Below are 21732 nucleotides of genomic sequence, written 5' to 3'. Positions count from 1 at the left end.
TTGAACTCCCCGTGCTGGAGAATCCCGGGTTTCATTGCAGGGATGTGTGGCTCTTCAGGGAAACTGCAGTGCAGTGCACTAGAAGCACCAGAGGGATAACATCTCCTTGCTGGCTTTTAAGCCAGACCTTTGACAGCCATCCAGTTCCATGATGTGTGCAGGTAGGAAGTGCTGTGTTTCATATCCGACACTTCCCCACGCCTGGATTGCAGGAAGTTTTGCTTCCAGCTACTGGTTCTGTGCTATGGCTGGAAAAACTGCAGCTACTGAAGTGGGCAAGGGTGCATTTCAGGAACAACAGAAACAAACTACACACCCAAGCTTGGTGCATACTCATGAAGAGCTGGCAGTACCTAATGGGATCAAAAGAAGAAGGTACTGAAAACTCATTTGGTTCCTGGCTCAAACCTGTTTAATTGCGGAATCTCTTTGAATTGGATTACAATATTACAGTAAGGCTCTCTATCTTAGATCTGAAGGTATTTTTGAATCTTTGCCAAAGCAGATTTCTTTAGAAGCTAAAAATATCCTGCCCAGGGTGGAGGTTGAGCCCTGGTGCTCCTCGTTCTGTGCCGTGCATCACACCTGCTGCTGTGCGGGTCGGGGTTTGTGACACAGGTGGGGAGGAGTCGGCCCATCCCCTGAAATGGAGTTCTTGGGTCACTTCTTGGGGCTGTCAGGAGGATTTGTGTCCTGTAACTGGTCTGTCTCTTACGAGCCACTACTGAATTAAAACCATCAAGCTGCCGTTTGTTAGAGAGCAGTTGGTGAGCACGTGACCAGGTGAGTGGGGAATGTAATTCTTACAATGTGTTTTAATCCCCAAAACTGCCCCTTGCCACTGATTCAGTCCCTTCCATACAGAGAACTGTGCTGTGGAAGTACAGACCACTGTCACTTCAAATCCACAGCAGGAGCTCATTTGAATCCTTTTAAGAGCCTGCTGTTAGTCAAATCCAGCTCCTTGGTAAAGGGGTGGTGAGCCACCCATGCTGTTCTAAGCAGGTGAGCTCAGACTTGATTATGGAACAGTCTCCTGGCATAAGTGCTGGGCTTTCTGCCACCTGCTGTACCTGTTCCCACTGTTTCAACCTCCTGTTCTTAATGTTCAAAATCCTAATGCTTGCTTGCTTATATTTATGTACTCCATTTAATGATAAGAGAGTGGCTGTGATCAGAAAGCAGCTTTCCCATCAGCCTGATTTTCAGGACTTCGCACCAGGCACTGCCAGTCCCAGCTCTGTTTTGCTCCTGGCAAGGTCAGTCCTTTGCTCACTGTCCAGTCCTCTGATAACACTGATTTCCCCCATCTAAGTTTCTGACAACAAATTGGTACTTTATTTTCCTGTAAAGCCAACTTCCATCTGCCAAATGAAAAATGCACATCCTGTGAGCTGAGGTGATACCAGGCTTGCAGTTGCCTGTTGAAATAAAGCTGGTGTGCAGTAGCAAGCTGGCATAAACTGAGCCTGTCCCAGGAGACCAGTGGCAAACAGTCCCCACTGGTAGAGTTTAGCCCAGGACCAACGACCATTTTTGGGTATGGGAGGGGAACTGCACTCAGCAGGTCAAGCTGATGGTCAAGTACAGAATAAGCTCTGAAACGGTGCTAGTAGAGCTGTGTGTTGCTAAGAATTCATGGGCAAGGGCTGCTCAGATGGCACCACACCTTGGTATGTGTGCTGGGGATAGGGTCTAGACCACTGTCCTGCCCTGCTGGGACGTGGCAGTTTGGACTGGAACCTTCCTCGTATGGCCCCTTCCCTGCCTGGGCAATGCACTACAGCAGTACTGTGCTGGATCAGCACCTGCTGGAGAGGGATCTGTATAGCAGTGATTCCATGTCCTAATTCAAGTTCCAGTTTGGAGGTGAAAAAGCAGTTGGAACTGACAGGTTATCTGATTTCAGCCCCTGTTTCTTCAAGCCCTGTGCAGTGCTGCTCATCTTCATAGTAATTCACTGAATACCCAATGGCAGAGCTTTGCTGCCTGTTTATGGATGCTGGAATAATTCTTCAGGCTGCTCTACAGCTGAACTGTCTTATCTCCGTATTTGAATTGTTCCTGTTTTCAGCTACTCGCCAAACCGATGGCCACCAAGTCCCAAAATGTTTGCTGTGAAGTACGTGAACAGCTCAAAGCTTAAACAACTGCAAGCTGCTGGTGCCCTGCCTCAAGTGCCAGGCTGGGAGGTGCAGTCAGCTGGTGGGAAATGCACGGCCTCGTACAGCCCAGCTCATCAGTGGCTTCTTGCCTGGTATGAAGTTCCTGTTCTCTGTTGCTTCCCCTCTGTAACTCTGTTCACTTGTGGTTCTCGGGCCTATTTTTCTATATTGTCCTGCTTATTAATTTTGTGGGTATATATATGTCTCATATTCATATTCCTCTCCATAATGATGGAGTACTTTGCAAGCAGCTACACCTAATTGTAAATATGGATTTGTACCCGTCTCTCTACAGAGATGGCTCCCATTACTGGTGCTGTGTAAAGTAAGACCCCTCTTCCCCCCACAGCTCACATCATTTGAAATGTCAGCGTGTGGAGTCTTTCCTCTGTACGTGCAGTGCCAGCCTCTGGCTTTTGGGACCTAGGACAGGAAGGGTGGGAGAGCAGAGACGTGTTCATTTTTAAATCTTTGAAAGCCAACCGCAAATCTGGCTTCCTAAATTACTCCATCTGAGTCACCGGAGGCAGAAAGGTGGTTTTTTGTGTGATCAGGTAGATAGGGCCTCACTCAAGCTGACGCTGCTATGCCCTCTAGTGTAGTATTTATTATTAAAAAGCAGCAAACTAGAGAGCCCAGCTTCTCCCAGTCTCCTGGGAGGCGGTTCCAAGATCTGCCAAGCACATTCATAGGCTCAAAATGTGGTCAAAGAAGCAACTTCATTTTGTTAATTAATTTACTCCCAACTTTGCCCAGCAGACTGTGCTGTCAATAACTGTGGTATCTGTCACTTTAGTTCAAAACTACACAAATAATTTTGGGTTTTTGTTCTTTGAAGCTTCCATTACTTGTTTCTTTCAACTGGAGCAGCTCAGAATAAGAACTGCTTTCTCCCCAAGAAGAGCTGCTGCCCCAATGGGCAGCAGAGTGCCTCAGAAACCAGTAACTCAGAGTCCTGTCCTACTTCAGGATTAGTTTCTAGCTTCATCCCATTGTCTTTGTAAGTAGCAAAGGAAGATTAAAACTAAGCAAGAAAGTCTTGGTAGTGCACAGAGAAGCCATCTTAAGGAGACAGAATGTGAAGAAGATGGTGTAGATCTTGCAACTGCAGCTCAGCACAACCACCTCCCAGCTGTCCTTCCCGTTCAGCAGTGCAGGAGGGAGTAGCTAGAACTGAACAACTGCTTGTAATCTGGGATGGAACTGACCCTGGAGCTATAGAGTTCTGCACAACAGGAGTGCAGGACAGTGTTGTCCCCTTGCTCTGGCACCTGTGGGGGCTCAAACACCTTTCCCTTTGGAAGCAAGGGCAGGGGTTCCTGCAAACTGCCTCAGGGAATCCTTTTTTGACCCTTGTGTATTGGGATTGAAGCTGAAGGCTGTTGCTCCTGTATCTTCATGAAGACAAGCCCACAGGACACCTCACCTGCTCGGCAAAGGGTGCAGAGTACTCATCAGCAGTTGGCCTTGCTTTGGGCTCACTGCTCCTCTGCTGCCAGCTGTGGTCTTACACCACTGTGGTGGTCTTCACAACAGGCCTGGAACTAGAGAAGGAGCAGACTTTACTCCAAAGCTCCCCTCTCCCAGCCCAGGAGAGGCAGGAGGAATGAGAGGTGCACACTCTCCCCAGCTCACTGCGAGCCTGTGGCCTGCACGGTCTGGCTTGGATGAGCTGAAGGAACACCCGTGTCTCAGTGCCAAGAGAAGTTTCAGGCAAGCAGGTGCAGGCCAGGGCTGAGCCTCCAGCAGGGCGTTGAGCACTCTGGCTGGCTCTGGAAGCATCAGCACAGCTCTGCTGCAGTGGACGTGGGGCAGGCACAGAGCCTGAGAGCACGTGCAGGGAGGAGGTGCTGCACCAAGACCACTGCCCTTCTTGTACTGTTTACCACAGGACCTGGCTGGCTGCTGCCTCGAAAGACCTGAGCTGATCCCCAGTGACAGAAGGCATCAGAACCCAGCAGATCCCAGGACATCACTAACAGGACAGGAGGCCATGCTGTTGGAGACCCTCCTACCGCCTGTGGATGACAAGCCAGGCAGAGGTAAGTTACCACATTCCTGCTGCCAGCCCACCACCCCTGGCTCTAGGCTGGAGCCACAACCCTTTCACAGCTGAAGCCAGGAGGTGTCTGCACACCCACCAAGTAGAGTGCACAGGAGCAAGTTTCTTCTCTCAGCTGTTTAGCTTGTAAATCCTTTGGAAAAAGGGCTGCATCTGGGTCTGTCTGCACAGCATTTAGCATAATAAAGTCCTGCTCCTTGTTACAGTGCCAGGGCCTTCCCCATGCCAGCAGCTTTATAGCCTCACTGTTTTCCTTCCCAACTCCCCAGAGCTGTGCAGCTGGAAAAACCTCATATTTCCCAGGGCAGCTCCTTTATTTTTGCCTCTGCAAACAGGGAACCCAGTTAAGCCCCAGAAAATGTCTTGGGCATTTTGTAACAAAACTTGCTCGACCAGTGTTTGAAGCATTTAACTGACCCATTTCCTTTTTTTCTTTTTTAATAAAAACAGTCATCAGCTCGGGGCAATGTACAGTTGTAATTCTCACCCTGACAGCTCAGAGACACCACTGTGCTGCTCCTATGAGAGCACAGCTGGAAAGCTGATGGTTGTGGGACAACCCTCTCCACATAGCATTAAAAGCAGTTCAGGGTGTGTGTTGCAGTGGACTTGGGAGGAGACTGAATTTCATTTGTACAGGTAAAAAAGCCACCTAGACCCCACAGTATGCAGCGTGATGAAGCTGCATCAGCAACCTTTGTCTGCACTTAGGTCCCAGCTGAATGCCTGGACAGGAACCTGCCCACCACCCACCACCATTTCCTGTGACAGTGTCACACTCTGCACCATCACTCGTAATAGACAAAGGAAAAATCCCAAAATCCTGTTCTGTTTGGATGCTTGTTCAGGCGTGCCAAGCTACGATGGTTGATGTATTTCACAAACTTCATAGTTTCTTTGTCTCTGTAAACTAAGGCCAAGCAGTTGTCCTCTGGATTCACTGTCAACAGCTAGAAGACACAAGAGGAAGGGAGGAAATCAGTGTCATAAAAACGGCTGTGATAGAATTCTGAAGAAGAAGAAACAAAAGTTTCAAAAGTTAGTCAGAGCAAAAGTCTGGTGTTAGAAAATTAACTGTGACACCATTTTCACTTTAATACCCCTTAACCTGAAGCATTATTATAGAGTAAGGGGTTCTGGACTGGTATGACTGCTCAGCACTGTCATTAGTACTGATGCTGGGTGTGACCCCAGTGAATGGCACCCCCTGGAAAAGTGTCATCTCTGCTACAGCCTTGTTTCCCTCCAGGGCAGGCTTCCCACGTGGCCCCAGGTGCTGTGAGGCACTGTCAGGGCCCAGGTCTCACACTTTAGGGGAACGCCAGCCTCTTGAAGCATGAGCAGGGAGTGGGGCAAGAAGGCTCCAGAGCAACACTGAGCACCCTCAGGATTATGTTAGTGTGTGACAAAGTGTAATTATATCACTCCACTCTAAACAATTTTATCTGATTTGCAGCTAGTAACTGAGGTCCTTACCTCTTCATCTTCACCTTTGGCAATGTAGGAGGTAAAGCCACCATATTCAGGATCCCAGTCTTAAAACAGAAAAGAAAGACTCTTAGAAAGTTCAGTCCTGCCCAGGCTTCTTAAAGCCCTCCTGGAGATGCTGTTTTGTCACCCCACTGCCCACAGTTACTGGATACAAGATAATCCCCAGTTTACCTCCTCACATGTAGAACAGTTCTGCCTTAGCAGACAGCAAAAGGATTTCAGGATAATGACCAGCATGTGCCAGATGGTTTCAGCTGTGGGTTCAGCTGGTCTAAAACGCTTGTGTTTAGATTTTTGTTTTTATCACTATCTAACTAGCAATCTAAAATGCCCAGACATGCCTAAAGTAACTGTTGAAAACCCTGGGCTTTGTGAACTGGAGGTGCAGTTGATAATTCTGGTGAGAAAAGGGGTGGAACAGAACACTTTCAGCGGGTGTTCTGGCCACCTGACCCTCCACCGTGCCCAGAGCCGCTGCTCAGGAGAGGAAAGGGCTGGGAGACTCAGCCTTTCCCTCTGCCCAGGCGCCACCTCCTGGCTCCAGCAGGAAAGGCCAGAGCTGACTCCAAGGCCACGATCCAAATCTTTGTACACAAAGACTACTGAAACAAGGGTTTATGCCGAAGTGAGGACTAGGGCAAAATTTAAAGAGACCTTCCATGTAGGAAAAAGCAGGGAAATTTTGGTTGTTTTAGCACTGCTGAGAAGCCAGAAGGAACTCCTTCGTGCAAAGCTTGTAAAGGAGAGTGACACCTCTCCTGTCCACTTACCCTCACAGCCACAGAAGAAGAGCAGGTCGAGAGCAAACTCTGTTGCTTGAGTGTCGTGGACCAGAGTGTAGTGCCCGTGGGTCCAGCGCCGCAGCTCCCCCGCACACACCGGGGCACCCGAGCCTAGGAGAGGGCACAGATATGCCAGGGAATGCAGGGAAGCTGGGCAGCAGCACGTGGGGAGCAAGGCCTGGGGCTGTCACACCACTGAAATCACCTGCTGGCCCCAGCCAAGGAAAGGTAAACCCACGGATGGCACGTTAACATCTGTCCTAGAGGTGGCTCTAGGTCGTGTACTTTGAACATGTAGGAGTGGGACCAACATTTGCTCCAAGCTCTCCTGTGCTTTAGTTTAACCAGTTCTTCCCTTTTTATTGTGTTTCCCCTGGATTTACAGTAGAGCTCCAAACCTCAAGAGCCAGCATCCTTTTTGCTCTGGAAGTACCCAGGAACTACCAGAAACCCCAGTGAAGAAGGACATTGCTCTGAACTCACTCTGTGTGTGCCATCCAAGGAGGTATGTCAGAATTTGGGGAAGCCTTTCTTTTCTCATGGGTCTAGCTCAGTTTTCAACCCATGTAGACTCAAACTATGCCCCCCTCATATATGAATTAAAAATCACACGGTAGGAACAGGGCAGACGGAAGAGCCAAATGACTGTGGAAACCAGAAAAACAAAGCCTTGTTCCTACTAAGTGTTCTGATGGGATTTTTCATTAGGACTTTTTTTTTTACTATCTTTTTTTCCAGTGTCCACTAATTTGCCTGGCTCAGTGCAAGATGTGCATTTTCAAAAATTCTGCCCTTAAACTTCAGAGCCACTGTTTCAAACAAACATCACCAATCTGTGCATCCAAAATTAATCTCATCCTTGACAGCAGTGGTATCTCACTGCTGACAGTAAATGGTTATTAAGGCTGACAGTGTTTTCTGAAAGGTTAAATCCTACCTTTGAGGTATATCACTTTTCTAGTTCTGAAATTATGCTGATGTGTTCACCTTTTTCCTTTGGATTTGTTACCTTGCATGAAAATCTGATTTATAAGAAGCAGGGATATTTGTATGTAGAAGCCACATAACAACTGACAAAAGCTTATTGGGCAATTAACAGCCCTCCCCAAAGTCCCATCCTTAAGACTTAGGTCTGTTCAAAATGGTAACTTTGAGTTAGTCATGAATTTACTCCAAATTCTTTTGCAATGGTCGCTGATTTTGGGACACCCAATCTGATGTGCTTCAGGTCCCACATTTGTGCTGGTGCCCTGTGCTGGCTGCAGCACAAGATGAAACACTAGGTTCCATGGAAATCACTGGGAACTCTGCTACCAGCACTCTTAGCACCAGGATTGTGCTCGAGCCCTTTCCCACTGCTGCTGCTCTACTTACTGCTCCGTGTCTCGCCGTCCTGCGCTTCACCAGAGCTGTCAGGCTGCTCTGGCTCACAGGGATTGCCCTCAGCATGTTGTTCAGCTTCTTCCTGCTCGGGTTTGGGACTTCTGTGCCCAGCAGTGTCCGCTGCTCGTCCTTCCCCAGCATCTTCATCCTCATCAGAGGGAGCCAGGAAGTGCAGCTTTAAGCCAGTGAAGTTGGAAAGCAGCAAAAACAAGGCCTCGGAGCGTAAGAGCTGCAGGAATTTCTTCAGGGTGTCAGGGAGGCTGACCTCCTCTGCTGCCTCATAGAGCCTGAAAGACAGCAGGTGTATCTCCTTGTTGGAGAGCCAACAAGGACCACATCTTTGGGGCAGCATGAACCAGGGCAGCCTCATGGCAGCTCCTGCTTGGCCTCACCAACAGCTGCAGTGTGCTGCCATTCCTCACCTTTTATTGGCAGGCCCCCGACTGCTCCACTGGATCTCTTTGTTCTCCAATGCTTCACAGAGTAGTTGGTATTTCTCTTTCTAGGCAAAAAAAAGATAGTGCAGAGACATTATCATTCAGCTCCCAGGTGTGCCAGAAGCAGTGTCTTCAGATAAGGCACTCTAACTTGTTTGAGGATCCCCAGACTGCTGAATTTAGAGGCACTGCCTAGGAGGGCGTCGTGTCCTTTCAGTGTCAGCAACCAGCAGGTATCAGATGCTACTGGGTTGTCTGCTGGGTGAGAATGCAGCTTCACTGAGATACAGGTGCCCCGTAAACCACAGGTCAGTCAGCCTTGAGAGGCAAAGCCCTTCAAGACAAACCTCTCATGGGTCACTGTTTCACACACACATGGAGTTCTCCAAGTGCTAGACTGCAAGAGCTGGGGGAAAGGCTGGGAAGCAGGAAGGATGACATGGGTTTCCAGCCTTCTGCTTTGCTTCTTGCAGGAAATAAGGCTGAATACAAGTGCTTGATTTTTGGTGAGTCCCTACACAGCAGTGTACAGGCAGTCAGAGGGGATCCATCCACAGAATCGCAGAGTGGTTGAGGTTGGAAAGGACCTCTGGAGGTCCATTCCCCTTTAGGGCATGAAACTAGGTGTTTTAGTTAACAGATGTGCAAGCAAGCCCTTTCCCAGCCTGCATGCCAGGTGGTACCTGTCACCCTGTTCTGGCAGATCAGATCCAATTGAACCACCAGGCTCACCTTAAGAAAGTCTTTCAGGAGAATTTCTGATCGTTCCTCAAATTCCTCCTGGATTTGAGCTTGGGAGTCCATGTCCAAATAAACTGGATTGATCCACTCATACAGTATTTCATGCTGGAAGGGAAATGGATTGCAATGCTGAGTTTGCAAAAGTGAAATTCCTCAGTTCCCCATACTGAGCTGCCCACAGGGCTGCATTCCCTCACACACACTCCATTCCTTTATTTCATTGCACCACAAGTATTTGCTGCAGTCTCTGAACTACTGGAGGTATGCAAAACATCCAGAGCCAAGAAAGATGCACGGGAAAGAAACTGGATACAAATTTATGGACAGGGAACAAAAAGGAGAATGCGATAGGATTAAAGCATCCCCAGAGCATCACTGCCTCCCGTAACAGGTACTACAGGAACAAGAAAAGAGAGAGAAATGCAGATAAGCAGATGTTACTCACATCGTAGGGGATGTGGGGGCTCCTGGGCAAGGGAGCTTCAGCGTGGCGTGTGGGTCTGGGCACGGCCGGGCCGTGGAACCAACCGCTCACGGACAGGCGGCACTTCCGCGACACGACCTCGGACACCTGCAACAGCCGAGCACGTCACTGCTGGGTGACAGCACTGCTGGGACCAGGGCTGACAGCCACCCTGGAAACTCACAACAGGAGATGGACCTGACCCCAGAGAGCCCACTTGCATGGGCTCTCTGGAGTCAGACAGCACTAGACCAGGTGGGATTATCAGAGAGGCCTAAGGCAAACTTTGATGCTCAAGTCCACTGTGTGTTTCCAGAGTTCCAGTCTAAGCTTTTACTCCAAGCTCACAGCAGAGCTCTCTCTGAGAGCTTTGTCATTCTGTTATAAAGTAATTGCATTTCATTTTTCTACCATTTATTCCGTTGAAGGACCAGCCATAACAGACTGCAAAGATCAGCTGTCACAGCTTAGTCTGGAAGGTCAGACAACAACCCGTGGGCCTTGGCAGGCTACACTGCTCTGATTTTTTGTCCTTTACTTTTTAAAAAATGCTGTAACAGGAGCCAGCATGAAGGCTCTTTGCTTATTTTTCAGACTAAGAGCAGACCCTCTATCCTGGCATTTACCCTGGGCTCTGGAAACCCTTAGTTTTCCCACAGTGATGGTCACTGTTAAATCTTGATTTCATGAAATTGTGCAGAGGTTGGGCTAAATGGAACAATTTCACACTCTAAGGTGCTGTAACAGTAGTGTGAAGAGAAAGCACAAATGATGCCCCTGTTGGCAAGGTGGTGGGCTCAGGAGCCCTTTTGGAGTGAAGTGATGGCACCCGCATGAAAAATGTGAGCTAGTTTAAGACAAGCCAACAAACAAAAACAAGCCCTAGCCAAATTCACAGCAGGGGCTTGCCAGGATAGCAACACAAAACAAAAGTTTTCCTTTCCCAGGATGATGAAGCTAGACTGATAGTTTAATGTTGGCTTTGTCAGTTCTTGTCCTCCTTGAAGTCCCTGAAGCCCTGCCTTTAGCACACAGCACTTAGCATGAGTATCTGCTCTAGCCACAGTTCTTCTCCCTCCCCACCAGGATTGTAATAACACACAGAGGGAACAACCACAACAATGAGAATCAAAAAATGAACAAGAGACAGCTCCTTGCCTGGTGGAAAGAGACTGGAGACACTTCAAAGAAAACCAGCGTGTTCCACGAAGGTACTAATGACTTGGTGATGTGCTGTGGCTGAAGGTGTTCTGAGGAGGGAGAAAACATACTCTGGTTAAGATATTGAACTGGAACTTGCTAGAAACTGCTATTTCTCTCTCACTTCATGACAGTGACTGGTAGGACACCTGGGTATAAGGGATGGAGCTCAGGGCAAGGGCTTGGTGAGGAATCAGTGCACTGCTATGGAGACAGGCAGAGAAAGTTGGAGCTGTTCAGCCTGGAGAACAGAAGGCCCAAGGGAGACCTTAGAGCCCCTTTCAGTGCCTAAAAGGGCTGCAAGAGAGCTGGGAAGGGACTTTGGACAAGGGCATGGAGTGACAGGGCAAAGAGTAATGGCTTCAAACTGACAGAGGGCAGGGTTAGATTAGATGTTAGGAAGAAATTCTTTACTATGAGAGTGGTGAGGCCCTGGCACAGGTTGCCCAGAGAAGCTGTGGCTGCCCCATCCCTGGAACTGTCCAAGGCCAGGTTGCACAGGGCTTGGAGCAACCTGGGATAGTGGAAGGTGCACCTGTCCACAGCAGGGGGCTGGAACTAGATGATCTTTAAGATTCCTTCCAACCCAAACCATTCTGTGGCTCTGCTGCTGGAAAGGGACATTACTGTCATCATTCTGGAGTTCCAAGCACAGTTACTGGCATTGCTTCCAAGTTGCCTCCACTCTCAGCCCTTCCAAAAGAACAGAATAAAAGGCTGTTTCTTTGTCTGCTGTTGCTCATTGTCTGTAAACCCCACTACAGCCCATCCCTAAGGTGCGAATTTTACCTACACATCCGCTTTTGTGGACAAAGGAGAAACTCTTTATCTCCCTGCTACTGTTTGAGGGGAGAGTTGCAGCAAGGTGCACACGAGCTCTGTGTTTTTCACCCCCCTGAGGCCGAGCTCTCACCGTCCGTGCTGAACAGGTCCAGCGTTCCCCCGTCACTGCTCTCCCAGGCTGGGACGAGGTACAGGATGAAGGCGATTCTCCGACCTTCCAGCTCGTCATCGTGGCACAGCAACACATCTGCAATCACACACCTTTTGCTGCTGCAGCATCTTTCCAGCACACACGTGATTCATTCCAACAACTGCTTCCCAGCTTGGGCCCCGCTGGGGCACGACAAGAAGAAACACGTTCCTCCCAAGAACTGCATTTTCGCTCATCGGCATCACCAGCCCGAGATCTGCAAGGTTACCTTCTGTGGGACTGCACTGCAGCTGGCAGATGAGCCCCCTCTGAAGGTACAAGCAGTCACACCTTATCACCCACCCCTTTCTGGCTGCCACCGGGCACAGGGGACAGAGATTCCCAACCTAAACAATGACTCCAGCTCTGACTTCTGAACGGAGTAGGTTTGTTGCTGGAATAGAGAGGAGGGGGAATCCTGAGAACAGAAAAGCTGGACCAGCAACTGATTGTGCAAAAGACTTTTAAAAATTAGAGCTGATTGCAATTAAAAATTCCCCCTTCCTACAGTGACTTTTCACGACTGAAAGCACAGGCACAGCTGAAACCTGGAGTCACCAAGTGACATTTTGCCGTTAGAATTCACAAACTCGACTGCAGCATTTGGAAGATGAACATGTCACACTCTTGCATGGAAGCAGCCACATAAACAGAGGCTGAACATCTCTGAAAAGGTGGGGACTTGCAACAGCACCAGGCCCAGCTAAAGCCACCAGCAACAGAACTACAGCAACAGTTTTTCCATCATTTGCACTCTGTTTTCTGAGACTTTGATTTGCTGCTTCTGGGACCCTCTGGAACTAGAAAAGGGTTGGGATGGGTTATAAAACTAGATATTCCATAGACATTTTGTTTCCTACAAGCTTTAGGGAAAAGATCACTTATATACTGACCAGTATACTCATATTTAGCACAAGAGATGTCAATAGTTGGCTCCAGCTCTATCTGGGTCACAGCAGAAAGCCACGGTCGGAATTCTTCACAGAGAGCATTCCTGAGAAGACAAGCATAGGGTACATGTCCTCCCATGTTACAAAGCATCCATATCACCATAGACTAAACTAATTTATTGTCTCCCAACTATTTAAAGAGTTACAGGTGCTGTTGCTGCGGGTCACAGTGTATCCTTTACCTCAGCGCGGCGATGTGGGGCTCCGGGCTTGCCCCCAGCTCCTCGGACTGCGGCGGCCCATGGAAGAGAAGAAGGGACGGGGGTTAGGGCGGCTCAGCACAGCACGGCCCGGCCCGGCCCGGCCCGGGGCCCACCTGCCGCAGCGAGAGGAGGTCGTTGTGCCGCCCGCGGAAGCCGAGGCCCAGCAGCTCGTCCCGCAGCGCCTCCGCGAAGGCCGCGCCCGCCAGGAACCCGGGGATGACGGCGTGCCGGAACGGGGCCGGCTCCAGCGCCGCCGCCTCTGCCAGGGAAAGGCCGCCGGTGAGGGCCGGGGAGCCGGGCCGGGCTGCACCGTGCTGCACCGTGCCGCACCGCTCCCCGCGTGCCCGGCCGGGCCGTACCGGGCCATGCCGGGCCGTACCGGGCCATGCCGGGCCGTACCAGGCCGTACCGTGCCGTACCGTGCTGCAGCCGCTCCCCGCGGGCCCAGGCCGCCCCCGCGCGCTCCCGCAGCGCCGCGTCCCCGAGGGCCGCGCACAGCTCGGCGCGCGCCTCCCGCTTCCCGCGCTTCGCCCCCGGCGGCGCGCCCGCTCCGCGGCGCTTGGCGGCCATGACGCCGCCCGGCCGGACTGCAACTCCCGGCGGCCCCCGCGCCGCGCCCCCGGCGGCCAATCGGATGGCTCGGGGGACGGGGCGGGGTGCCACCGGCCAATGGGCGAGGAGGGGAGGGCGGGGCGCGGCCCCGGCAGGCGGCGCGCGGCGCTCGGGGCCGGGCGGGCGTTAATGGCGGACGCGGCTCCCGCCGCCCAGCGCTGACCCGCCGCTCCCGCCGCCTCCCGCCATGTCCGTGGTGCCGCCCAACCGCTCTCAGACCGGCTGGCCCCGCGGGGTCAACCAGTTCGGCAACAAGTACATCCAGCAGACGAAGCCGCTCACGCTGGAGAGAACCATCAACCTGTGAGCGCCGCCTCGGGCCTGCCCGCCCCTGCCCCATCCTACCCGCTCCCTCAATAGCCCCGGGGGGTTTGCGCTCAGCGCCCGCCCTACGAGGGCCGGAGGGTCGCGGCCTCCCGGAGAGCCGAGGGCAGGGCGGCGGCACAGCCCGGGTGCCTGTGGGGCTCCCCCCTCGCGGGGGCTGCTGAGCCGCACTGGGGGTACCGGGGTACCGAGGTCTCGCCGGCCTTGGGGGAGTGAACGCTTTAGTGCTTAAAAACAGCGTCTGGCTCGGGAGGTGTGAGCCCCGAGTAACACAGGGAGGGTTTGGGCCTGTTGAGCGTCACAGACACTCTCGCGGATTATCCGGGAAGGCGGCAGAGAGGGAAACGGGCTCTCTCTTGGCCTCGCTGGGACTCGGGCTGGCCCTGTGACCCCAGTCCGTAGGATGTAGCTGGATGTGCCTGGTGTTTGTGGGTTGTCTGATGCAGGTGTTGGGGTTTAAATAAGAGTGGTTGCTACCAGAGAAAACTTTATTTCTGCCATAGAAACAAACTACTTGCTAATAAGTATTTACATATTTTTTAATGAGAAGCCATGTATTTTAGCTTCTTCCAGAAAGTTCTGGTGGACGTAGAATTCTTTGGTAAGTACATCTGTCAAGTTGCAAAAACCAGCAGATGTTAACTGCAGCAGTCAATATTCAATTTTAACTATTCATCACTAACACTTGTATTTTTTGGTGTAGCTGAATTTATTCAGTCTTGTGAAAATTCAAATGTGAGCTTCAGAGATTGGAATATTTCTATAGAGTTTCTGAAGAAATGACTCATTGGGAAGCTGTGTTATCAGCATATTTTTTTTAAAGTCTAGGCCATTTCTTGCCTAAACTTTCTTTCTTTTCTGACTGTTTTAAGTCCCTCTTACTTGAAGAAATCACTGAGTTTTCACTGCACTGTCCCAAGAGTGCAGAGGCCCAGCACCAGCCCAACAGAGGGATCTGCTCACACTCTTTATCTTACCCCAGGCTCTCAACCCTGCACTCAGACAGTCAGCATTTCTCCTCTTCTGTCATCCAGATGCCTGATTCCCCACTTCAAAACAAAACCACTTCTAACAGTTCAGTTCTCAGGCCCTTCATTACATCTGCAGAAAACAACTGCAGTGCTGTGCAGCTTCCTTCTTTCCTTCCCAGCAGAGCTTTTCCCTCTGGTCTCTTTTCCAGTTTCTCTTGGAGCTTCAGCTGCCTTTTCTCTGTGGCATGGAGATCAAAGAGGGTGGCTGTTGAATAACATTTGGTTCTTCTGGGCTTCTTTCCTTCTTTTGAGCCAGCACCAGGCTGGTGTGTGGCTCAGCAGGACTGTCTGTGCTCGTGTGTTCCTCGAGCAGATCTCTCTGGGACAAGGGCCCCGTGAGCCACCAGCAAGGATTTTAGCCCTGCACTCTGAGTTACCCACCAGGCACAGAAGGGTCTGCCTCAGGCGAGGTGCTGTGTCAGAGAGATTTAAAGTTCGGTTTCTTTATGCAGTTACACTTTTCCCCCCTTGCAGGTATCCTCTGACAAATTACACGTTTGGCACCAAGGAGCCCCTGTATGAGAAGGACAGTTCGGTGGCCGCTCGGTTCCAGCGCATGAGGGAAGAGTTTGACAAGATTGGCATGAGGAGGACGGTGGAGGGGGTTCTGATCGTGCACGAGCACAGGCTGCCCCACGTGCTGTTGCTGCAGCTGGGTACAACTTTTTTCAAGCTGTAAGTGTTTCTTAAACTTTAAACTTTAATTTATTGTCACAGACCACTAAACACGCGGGCTAGAGGTTAAACTGTGGCCAACTGGTTGATGTTTTGAATGGGATTAGTTTCTTGCAAAAACTTAGTCTGGAAAGTCTTTTTTTGAGTGGTGGGGTTTTCATCTAAAGTGTTTGTCTGACTGCTCATGAGGGGGTGACTTAGTTTGGAACCAGCTGGGAATCTTAGTTACAGTGCATCACTGTGGTAAAATCTTGTTTAAAAGTCATTATCAGCAGCTGGTGTGTTGTACTTGCATTGTGAAAGCTGTTATGCTTCCATAGCTTATGTTATGCCTGCAAAAACAGGCAAGTTTAGTTCAAGAACTAACCCCCTGTAAATACAGAATGATACCTGGTTACAAACTACTGGGTGAGCTGGGATAGCAAGAAAGGGAGGCATCTAAATTTGAGGAAATCACTTCAGTTCCTCTCATATTTATCAGTGCCAGAGTGAAATTCTAACGTTTGGATATGGTGGTGGTGCTTGTTTTCTGTTTTAAACTAGATGGTCTTGACTTGTCTCAAGTTACCCTGCTCGAGTTCTTGCTCTTGTTTTTAACATTTATATTGTTTGCTCTCAATTTCGTGTATGTGTGAAGTCTCATTTCATATCTAGATTAGTTTTTCACGTCTTGATTTGAAGGGTGTTTGTGCACAAACAGACTTGTGAAATGCTGTATTGATGAAAATGTGGTTTTAGATTTTTCATTAATTGTGCATCAAATGTGGGGCGGTTCCCCATCTGAGTTTTATTTTCTGCTTTCTGTTTGCTTCAGTGTGTGCTGGTTTTGAGATAACAATAAATACAGGCAGTATTTACAACCTTTTCTTCAGCTTTTGGTTATTATTGTTAAAACTTTACCCTTTAATTGTCCCAATATTTATCATGTATATTGTTATGCTTTGTCCTGCTGAATTGAAAGTATTTTATATAATAGTTATTTTTATAAGAGACACGAGTAGCCATTTTAGTCATGGTTTTGGTGAAAGTTATCCTGCTGTCTTCAATATCAAAGTTAGATTTGGAATTTCTGACTTAAGGACCATAAAAGAATTTGTAACTCCCTGCCTGGAAGCACATCTGAACTTACCTGTGAAAGTTGGTAAATGCAATAAAATGTAACTTCAGCTTTCCTCACTGTTATTTTAACAGACCTGGTGGTGAACTGAATCCGGGAGAAGATGAGGTGGAAGGGCTCAAACGCTTAATGACAGAGGTCTGTTTTCTGTTGTTATGTTTCCATAGCAGAATGTTACATTATCTTAGAATTAGCAGAATAAGCCAAAACATTAGAGTGGTCTTCTTACCGCTGCTGTTATTGTTGCTTTTGTGATGTTCTCAGGTAGTTACAAATAAGCAGTCAAGTTTTCATTTGTCTGCATCATGAGTGTGGCTGACTCCTGCTGCTGCTCAAGTCCTGTGTTCATTTGCAGCTTTGCTTTCTGACTGGCTTCAGGCAAGTGAATGTGCAGATGAGCAATAAAATGTGTTGTGGAGCACAGCTGGTGAGGCCTTGCCTTTGAGATAGTCCTCCCGTTGCACTGGTAACTTTCCATGCCCTCCAATTAGCCTAAATTACTTCTGCCAGCTAGTGTAACAATGTATTTCATTCTTCCCATTGGTCAGATAGGACTCAGGCCAGCTGAATACAGCATGGAATTTGAAATGCTCTCTAAAGTGGCCTTGTCCTGCCAGGCGAGGCTTTTACGAAAAAATTCCACTTTATACAAAAATACTCTACAAATTCTATTGAAAGCTGTCTCAGAGCAGTTCTAAACTATACCAGAAAAAGGTTTTGTTCTTTCAGTTTTCTAGAAAAATGGACTTGGGATAGCTAGAGTTGTGATTGTTACTGGATTTTTGGTAGATACTGGGTCGCCAGGATGGTGTTCAGCAGGACTGGGTGATTGATGACTGCATTGGCAACTGGTGGAGACCAAACTTTGAACCTCCTCAGGTGAGTACTCCTGTGGGCTTCCATCCTCTTCAGTCAAGTACTGATTGTACTTCCAAAGCCTTCAACCCACTGGCTGGCCTTTTTGAGTACCTGCTGCATGAGCAGTTAGTTTTTCTGGGTTTTACCTGTTTTATCTCCTTTCGGTGACTGGGGAGAAACTGCAGCCTCTTTTTCTGGAAACTTCTATTCCCCTCCTCACACATGTCATGATGGATGAGAAACCACTGGATGTAATAGCTTCCAGTTCTGTGCTGAGACAGATGCACCACTGAAATTCCTTTTGTAGCCACGATGGAAACTCTTGCAACAGCTTATGGAACAGATGCCCTGTGAATAAATTAGTCTCACTACCCTATTTCTAAAGGCTCATTTTGCTGTTATGCATTTCTGTCTTATTGGGTTGTTTCAACTGCTTGTGAGTATTGGTGCCCATTTAGATCCTGTCACTAGTTGTGACAGCAACAGCACTCCTTCCTTAAGTACTTTATGGTAAAATTTTGGGGTTTTTTTATTTGATGCCATGAACGAAAAATATATGACACACTGAAAGCTTGCACAGTGCTTGATAATTTATAAAGCAGCACATTAGATTGCACAATATTTTCAAAACTCTGTACAACTAATTTTTATCATTTTTCTTCTAGTATCCCTATATCCCAGCTCATATTACAAAGCCAAAAGAGCACAAAAAGCTTTTTTTGGTCCAGCTTCAAGAAAAGGGTAGGTATTTGTTTGCAGCAAAGGGTTGTATTTATAACAATGTCTAAGTGATTGCATTTCCCACAAGGAGATGGAGCAAGTTTGTGTTTGTATGTTTGCAGTTGTTTATAGTTGGTCACTAATGAAATTAAATGCTGGTATTGGTTCTGAAGGTAGATGATCCTTTGAACATGAATTCCTAGTAAATTCTCATTCCTGCTCCTGTTCAGCATGTGAACCCCACATTTAACTAGAAAAGGAATAAACCTGCTGGAGTGCTCTGTGTAGTGATCTTGTTTTGAGGGCTGTGTGGGACAACGATACCCTGGCTGAATGTGTTCTGCTTTGTCTTATTAATCAACTTGTATTTGTTTTTAGCTTTGTTTGCAGTCCCCAAAAATTACAAGCTGGTCGCTGCACCCTTGTTTGAGCTCTATGACAATGCACCAGGATATGGACCCATTATTTCCAGCCTTCCTCAACTTTTGAGCAGGTATATTGTATTTGTATGATGGTTCTTGGGAATATGTTTGCTGTGGGACACCAGAGCAAGGTGAGGCACTGCAGAAACCAACTTGAAAAGGTTGTAGCTATCCCAAAGAATCTCCCTCAGACAAGGTGTGATGGACAGTTTAGAGGCTCTGATCACAACTGGCTGGCACCAAAGTCCTACACAGCAGCTGTAGCTAAGGAAATGTGAAAGATAGTGAGGGTGAAGCTGTGCACAGACTGAGGAACAGCTTCTTGTAGGTACTGGAAGCAGCGTGAGAGTAAAAGCCAAGCTGGGAGTTTGAAGCACTGAGTTAGGTGTGCATGCTATCCCAGCTTTGTGCTGACTAAATGTGGTGGGTTTTTTAGACTCCCTGCTACAGTTTATAACATGTAGTATTTTTATGACACAAATATGTGTAGGGACAGCTGTATTTTTCCCTTCCTCTTCCCAAGGTACACACTCTTTGGCTTTCTTACCTGGACATGGCTTGTGCCTCAGGTCTCTAGAGCTCACTGGTTTCTTATTTTTGTGGGTGGTCATTCAGACATGCCAGGCATCCCACAGCCTGCCAGCTGTTCTTCAGGAAAGTAGCTCTGTCCTCCTCCTAGTCTGATGAAGAAAGTCTGCTAGCAGAATGTCAGCACAGGTGTTGCCCATAATAGGCTTGTTTCCTGCTGGTTTTTTTTTGTCTATCTAGCCCCAGTTTTGGCTTTTTCCTCTGAAAACAGCGGGTACTTCTGAGTACCAGCAGAACACTGGCTGTTCTGCAGAGAGGTGCTGGTTGGGTAGCAGTGCAACAGAGGCATCTAAAGGCTGGGCATCTGGGAGCTGAGAGGGATGGTCGTTTCCACTGCTCTTTGTGAAACTTAGTTGAGAATTCTCTCTGCTGTTGAGTTTGTCTGTATGTTACCTTGGAATATGTAAGGTTTGCCTGACAGCAGAAATGCTGTGAAGGGGTTGCTGATGAAGGAACATAACTCTCAGTGGGATTTTCATATCTATGAAACTGTCTTAGGAGATAAAGTGTTAATAATTAGCTCTTCTGCAACCCTAAGAGACAGTTGTGCAGTGTTAGAGGAGGATTGGCTGTTAAAAAGGATGCTATACTGTAAAGCTGTCTTACTAAAAAATGCACTTTTGTCCTGTCAGGTGGAGGCTTATCCAGAGCAGAAACAAAACATTTGCATAATAATTCAAAACTCCCCTTAAATAGAAAGAATGAAAACTCCTTACTTGGTATAATCCTTTTAAATTTTAGATTCAACTTTATTTACAACTGAACTCCTGTTTACCTGAAGACTCCAATAGAAGAAGCCGTCTCTGTGAGCACAGCTTTAAAATGTAGAGTGAAGAATACGTGTGACACAAGGATTTTTTTTAAGTCATTCTGTTCCTGGAGGCCACTAAAGTTTCTATGGTATGAACAGAGAAGTGAATCTCAACTGTTTAGGTAGAGAGATGGCAATGTGATACCAGTGTTTTAATCCCTTTTCATTGTAATACTCACCAATTTTTTGTTTTGTACAACATTAAACAAAGTGGTTAAGATTCTGTTTGTCTTGTGTCTTGGGTTTGGTTTGGCTTTTGGGGTTTGTTTCTTTGTTTGATTGTTTGGGATGTTTTGGCAGTTTTTTTTTTTTGGTTTGCTTGATGGTTTTTTTAATTTATTTTTATTTAGTTTTCTCCTACTTTTAGGGACATATTTTAAACTTTTAATACTTTTCTTCAGGAATACAGATGATCTTGGAAGCCAGAGGAGGAGCTGAGCCATTCAGGGGCCACTCAGATGCTCCGATCTGCATCCCCGAGCAGGGAATTAAGATCAGGGAGAAATTTAAACAGTATAAGTAGGTGCAATATAATTTTGAGTCTTAACTCGGAGAACAGAACCCCTCTTTTGAGGGAGTATGAGAACTTGAGGGCAACTGTAGCCTTTATTTGTTACCAGAATTGATCTGTTTGTACAGGGCTTAGAGGACATGCAATATGTTCCTTCTGTGCCCCCTTAAGGTAGTAACAACCGCGAAATTTCTGTTGGACTGGCTTGAGATACAGTTAAAATAGGGAAAGTGAAGGTAATTTTGTATATATTTCCTTAGCTACAGGACAGAATTAGGGTCATGTTGAAATGTTTTGCCAAAGCCATGTGCAAGTGGTTCCATGTTATGCTGAGCTGTGCTGTGTCATCCTGCAAGGGGTATCCATGCTTCTGCTTTTTCTCCTCAATATTTCAGTCTCTTGCAGGTAGTAAAAATCAACCTTACTAATTTGGGGGTTTTTACATGCTTGGCTAAGCATAAATTCCAGTTGGATGTGACACGTCCCAATGCCTTTAGCCTTCCATAATTTTGCTTAATGAGTCTTTAAAACATTTGTTTCCACGTTCTGCGTCTGATGAGAAGATGCACTGTTGCTTGTGCACTGTCCTCTTTTATGAAGGCAGGGTTGGAAAGTGCCAGCTGCCAAGAGAACTGAATCTTGCCAAAGTGCTTGGCTCTGCTGCCATCTGCACTGGTAAGCAATGTACAGAACAATCCTGACAGCTTGGTGCCTTGGTCAGATTGAAGCTGTGCAATATGGGAAGTGTACCGACAGATGCTGGGAAAGGTGGTGGTGGGGCTGTTCACTTTGGTCCTATGGATGGAAGGCCTAGAGAGCTACTGAGCAGAACGTGTGGTTTCTTCGCTGCCAGGTGGGGGAAATAAAGCTAGCAGGGGAGTGTAGAACAGAACCATTTTGCCCGTGGAAGCGAGGAAGGGCCGGTGGAGGTTTGGAAGTCAGTTCCTACAGGAACAAGGAGCAGAGGGCAGCTTCTGATCCCTGGCATTTAACAGCACCCCTCACCTGCTGCCACGCGGTGGTTTGAGACACTAATTCTTGCTCCAGGCTGCCCGTGGAAGGGCGCTGCACGTGCGGTCTCTCCGCGTTCTCCCCCGACTCCGTGGCCGTAGGTCCGGGGCTCCCGCTCGGGCGGCCGTCCCGGGGGCGGGCGGGGTGTGCGGGCAGGGCCGGCCCGGTGCAGGCGCCGCCCCGGCCGTGACTCAGCGCGCGG

General features: G+C 48.3%; 2 protein-coding genes across 3 annotated transcripts; one reads left to right on the top strand and one right to left on the bottom strand.

Annotated features, from left to right (window-relative positions):
* Positions 1-4625: 4625 nt before the first annotated feature.
* Positions 4626-13420, bottom strand: OGFOD1 (2-oxoglutarate and iron dependent oxygenase domain containing 1). 2 transcript variants are annotated; one of them, XM_027716065.2, is made up of 13 exons: positions 13270-13420; positions 12964-13109; positions 12830-12876; positions 12591-12691; positions 11638-11754; positions 10683-10774; positions 9507-9632; positions 9053-9166; positions 8306-8385; positions 7875-8170; positions 6489-6611; positions 5704-5762; positions 4626-5177 (listed from the first exon to the last, which is right to left on the bottom strand). In XM_027716065.2, the coding sequence occupies exons 1-13, from the start codon at positions 13418-13420 to the stop codon at positions 5016-5018; spliced, it is 1614 nt and encodes a 537-aa protein (XP_027571866.1). In that variant the 3' UTR covers positions 4626-5015. The 2 variants fall into 2 exon arrangements, with proteins under 2 accessions (XP_027571866.1, XP_039236811.1); XM_039380877.1 differs by lacking the exon at positions 12830-12876 and having other exon boundaries at positions 13220-13420.
* Positions 13421-13539: 119 nt separating this feature from the next.
* NUDT21 (nudix hydrolase 21) lies at positions 13540-20231 on the top strand. The gene is made up of 7 exons (XM_027716032.2): positions 13540-13765; positions 15292-15492; positions 16684-16747; positions 17399-17488; positions 18133-18208; positions 18566-18680; positions 19939-20231. The coding sequence occupies exons 1-7, from the start codon at positions 13650-13652 to the stop codon at positions 19958-19960; spliced, it is 684 nt and encodes a 227-aa protein (XP_027571833.1). The 5' UTR covers positions 13540-13649; the 3' UTR covers positions 19961-20231.
* The last annotated feature ends 1501 nt before the right edge of the window (positions 20232-21732 follow it).

Source organism: Pipra filicauda, unplaced genomic scaffold (genome assembly GCF_003945595.2).
Source record: "Pipra filicauda isolate LSUMZ 115617 unplaced genomic scaffold, ASM394559v2 scaffold205_size1947385_pilon, whole genome shotgun sequence".
NCBI classification, from domain to species: domain Eukaryota; kingdom Metazoa; phylum Chordata; class Aves; order Passeriformes; family Pipridae; genus Pipra; species Pipra filicauda.
Note: the sequence above shows the minus strand (reverse complement) of the source record. Positions and strands in the feature narration are given on the sequence as shown.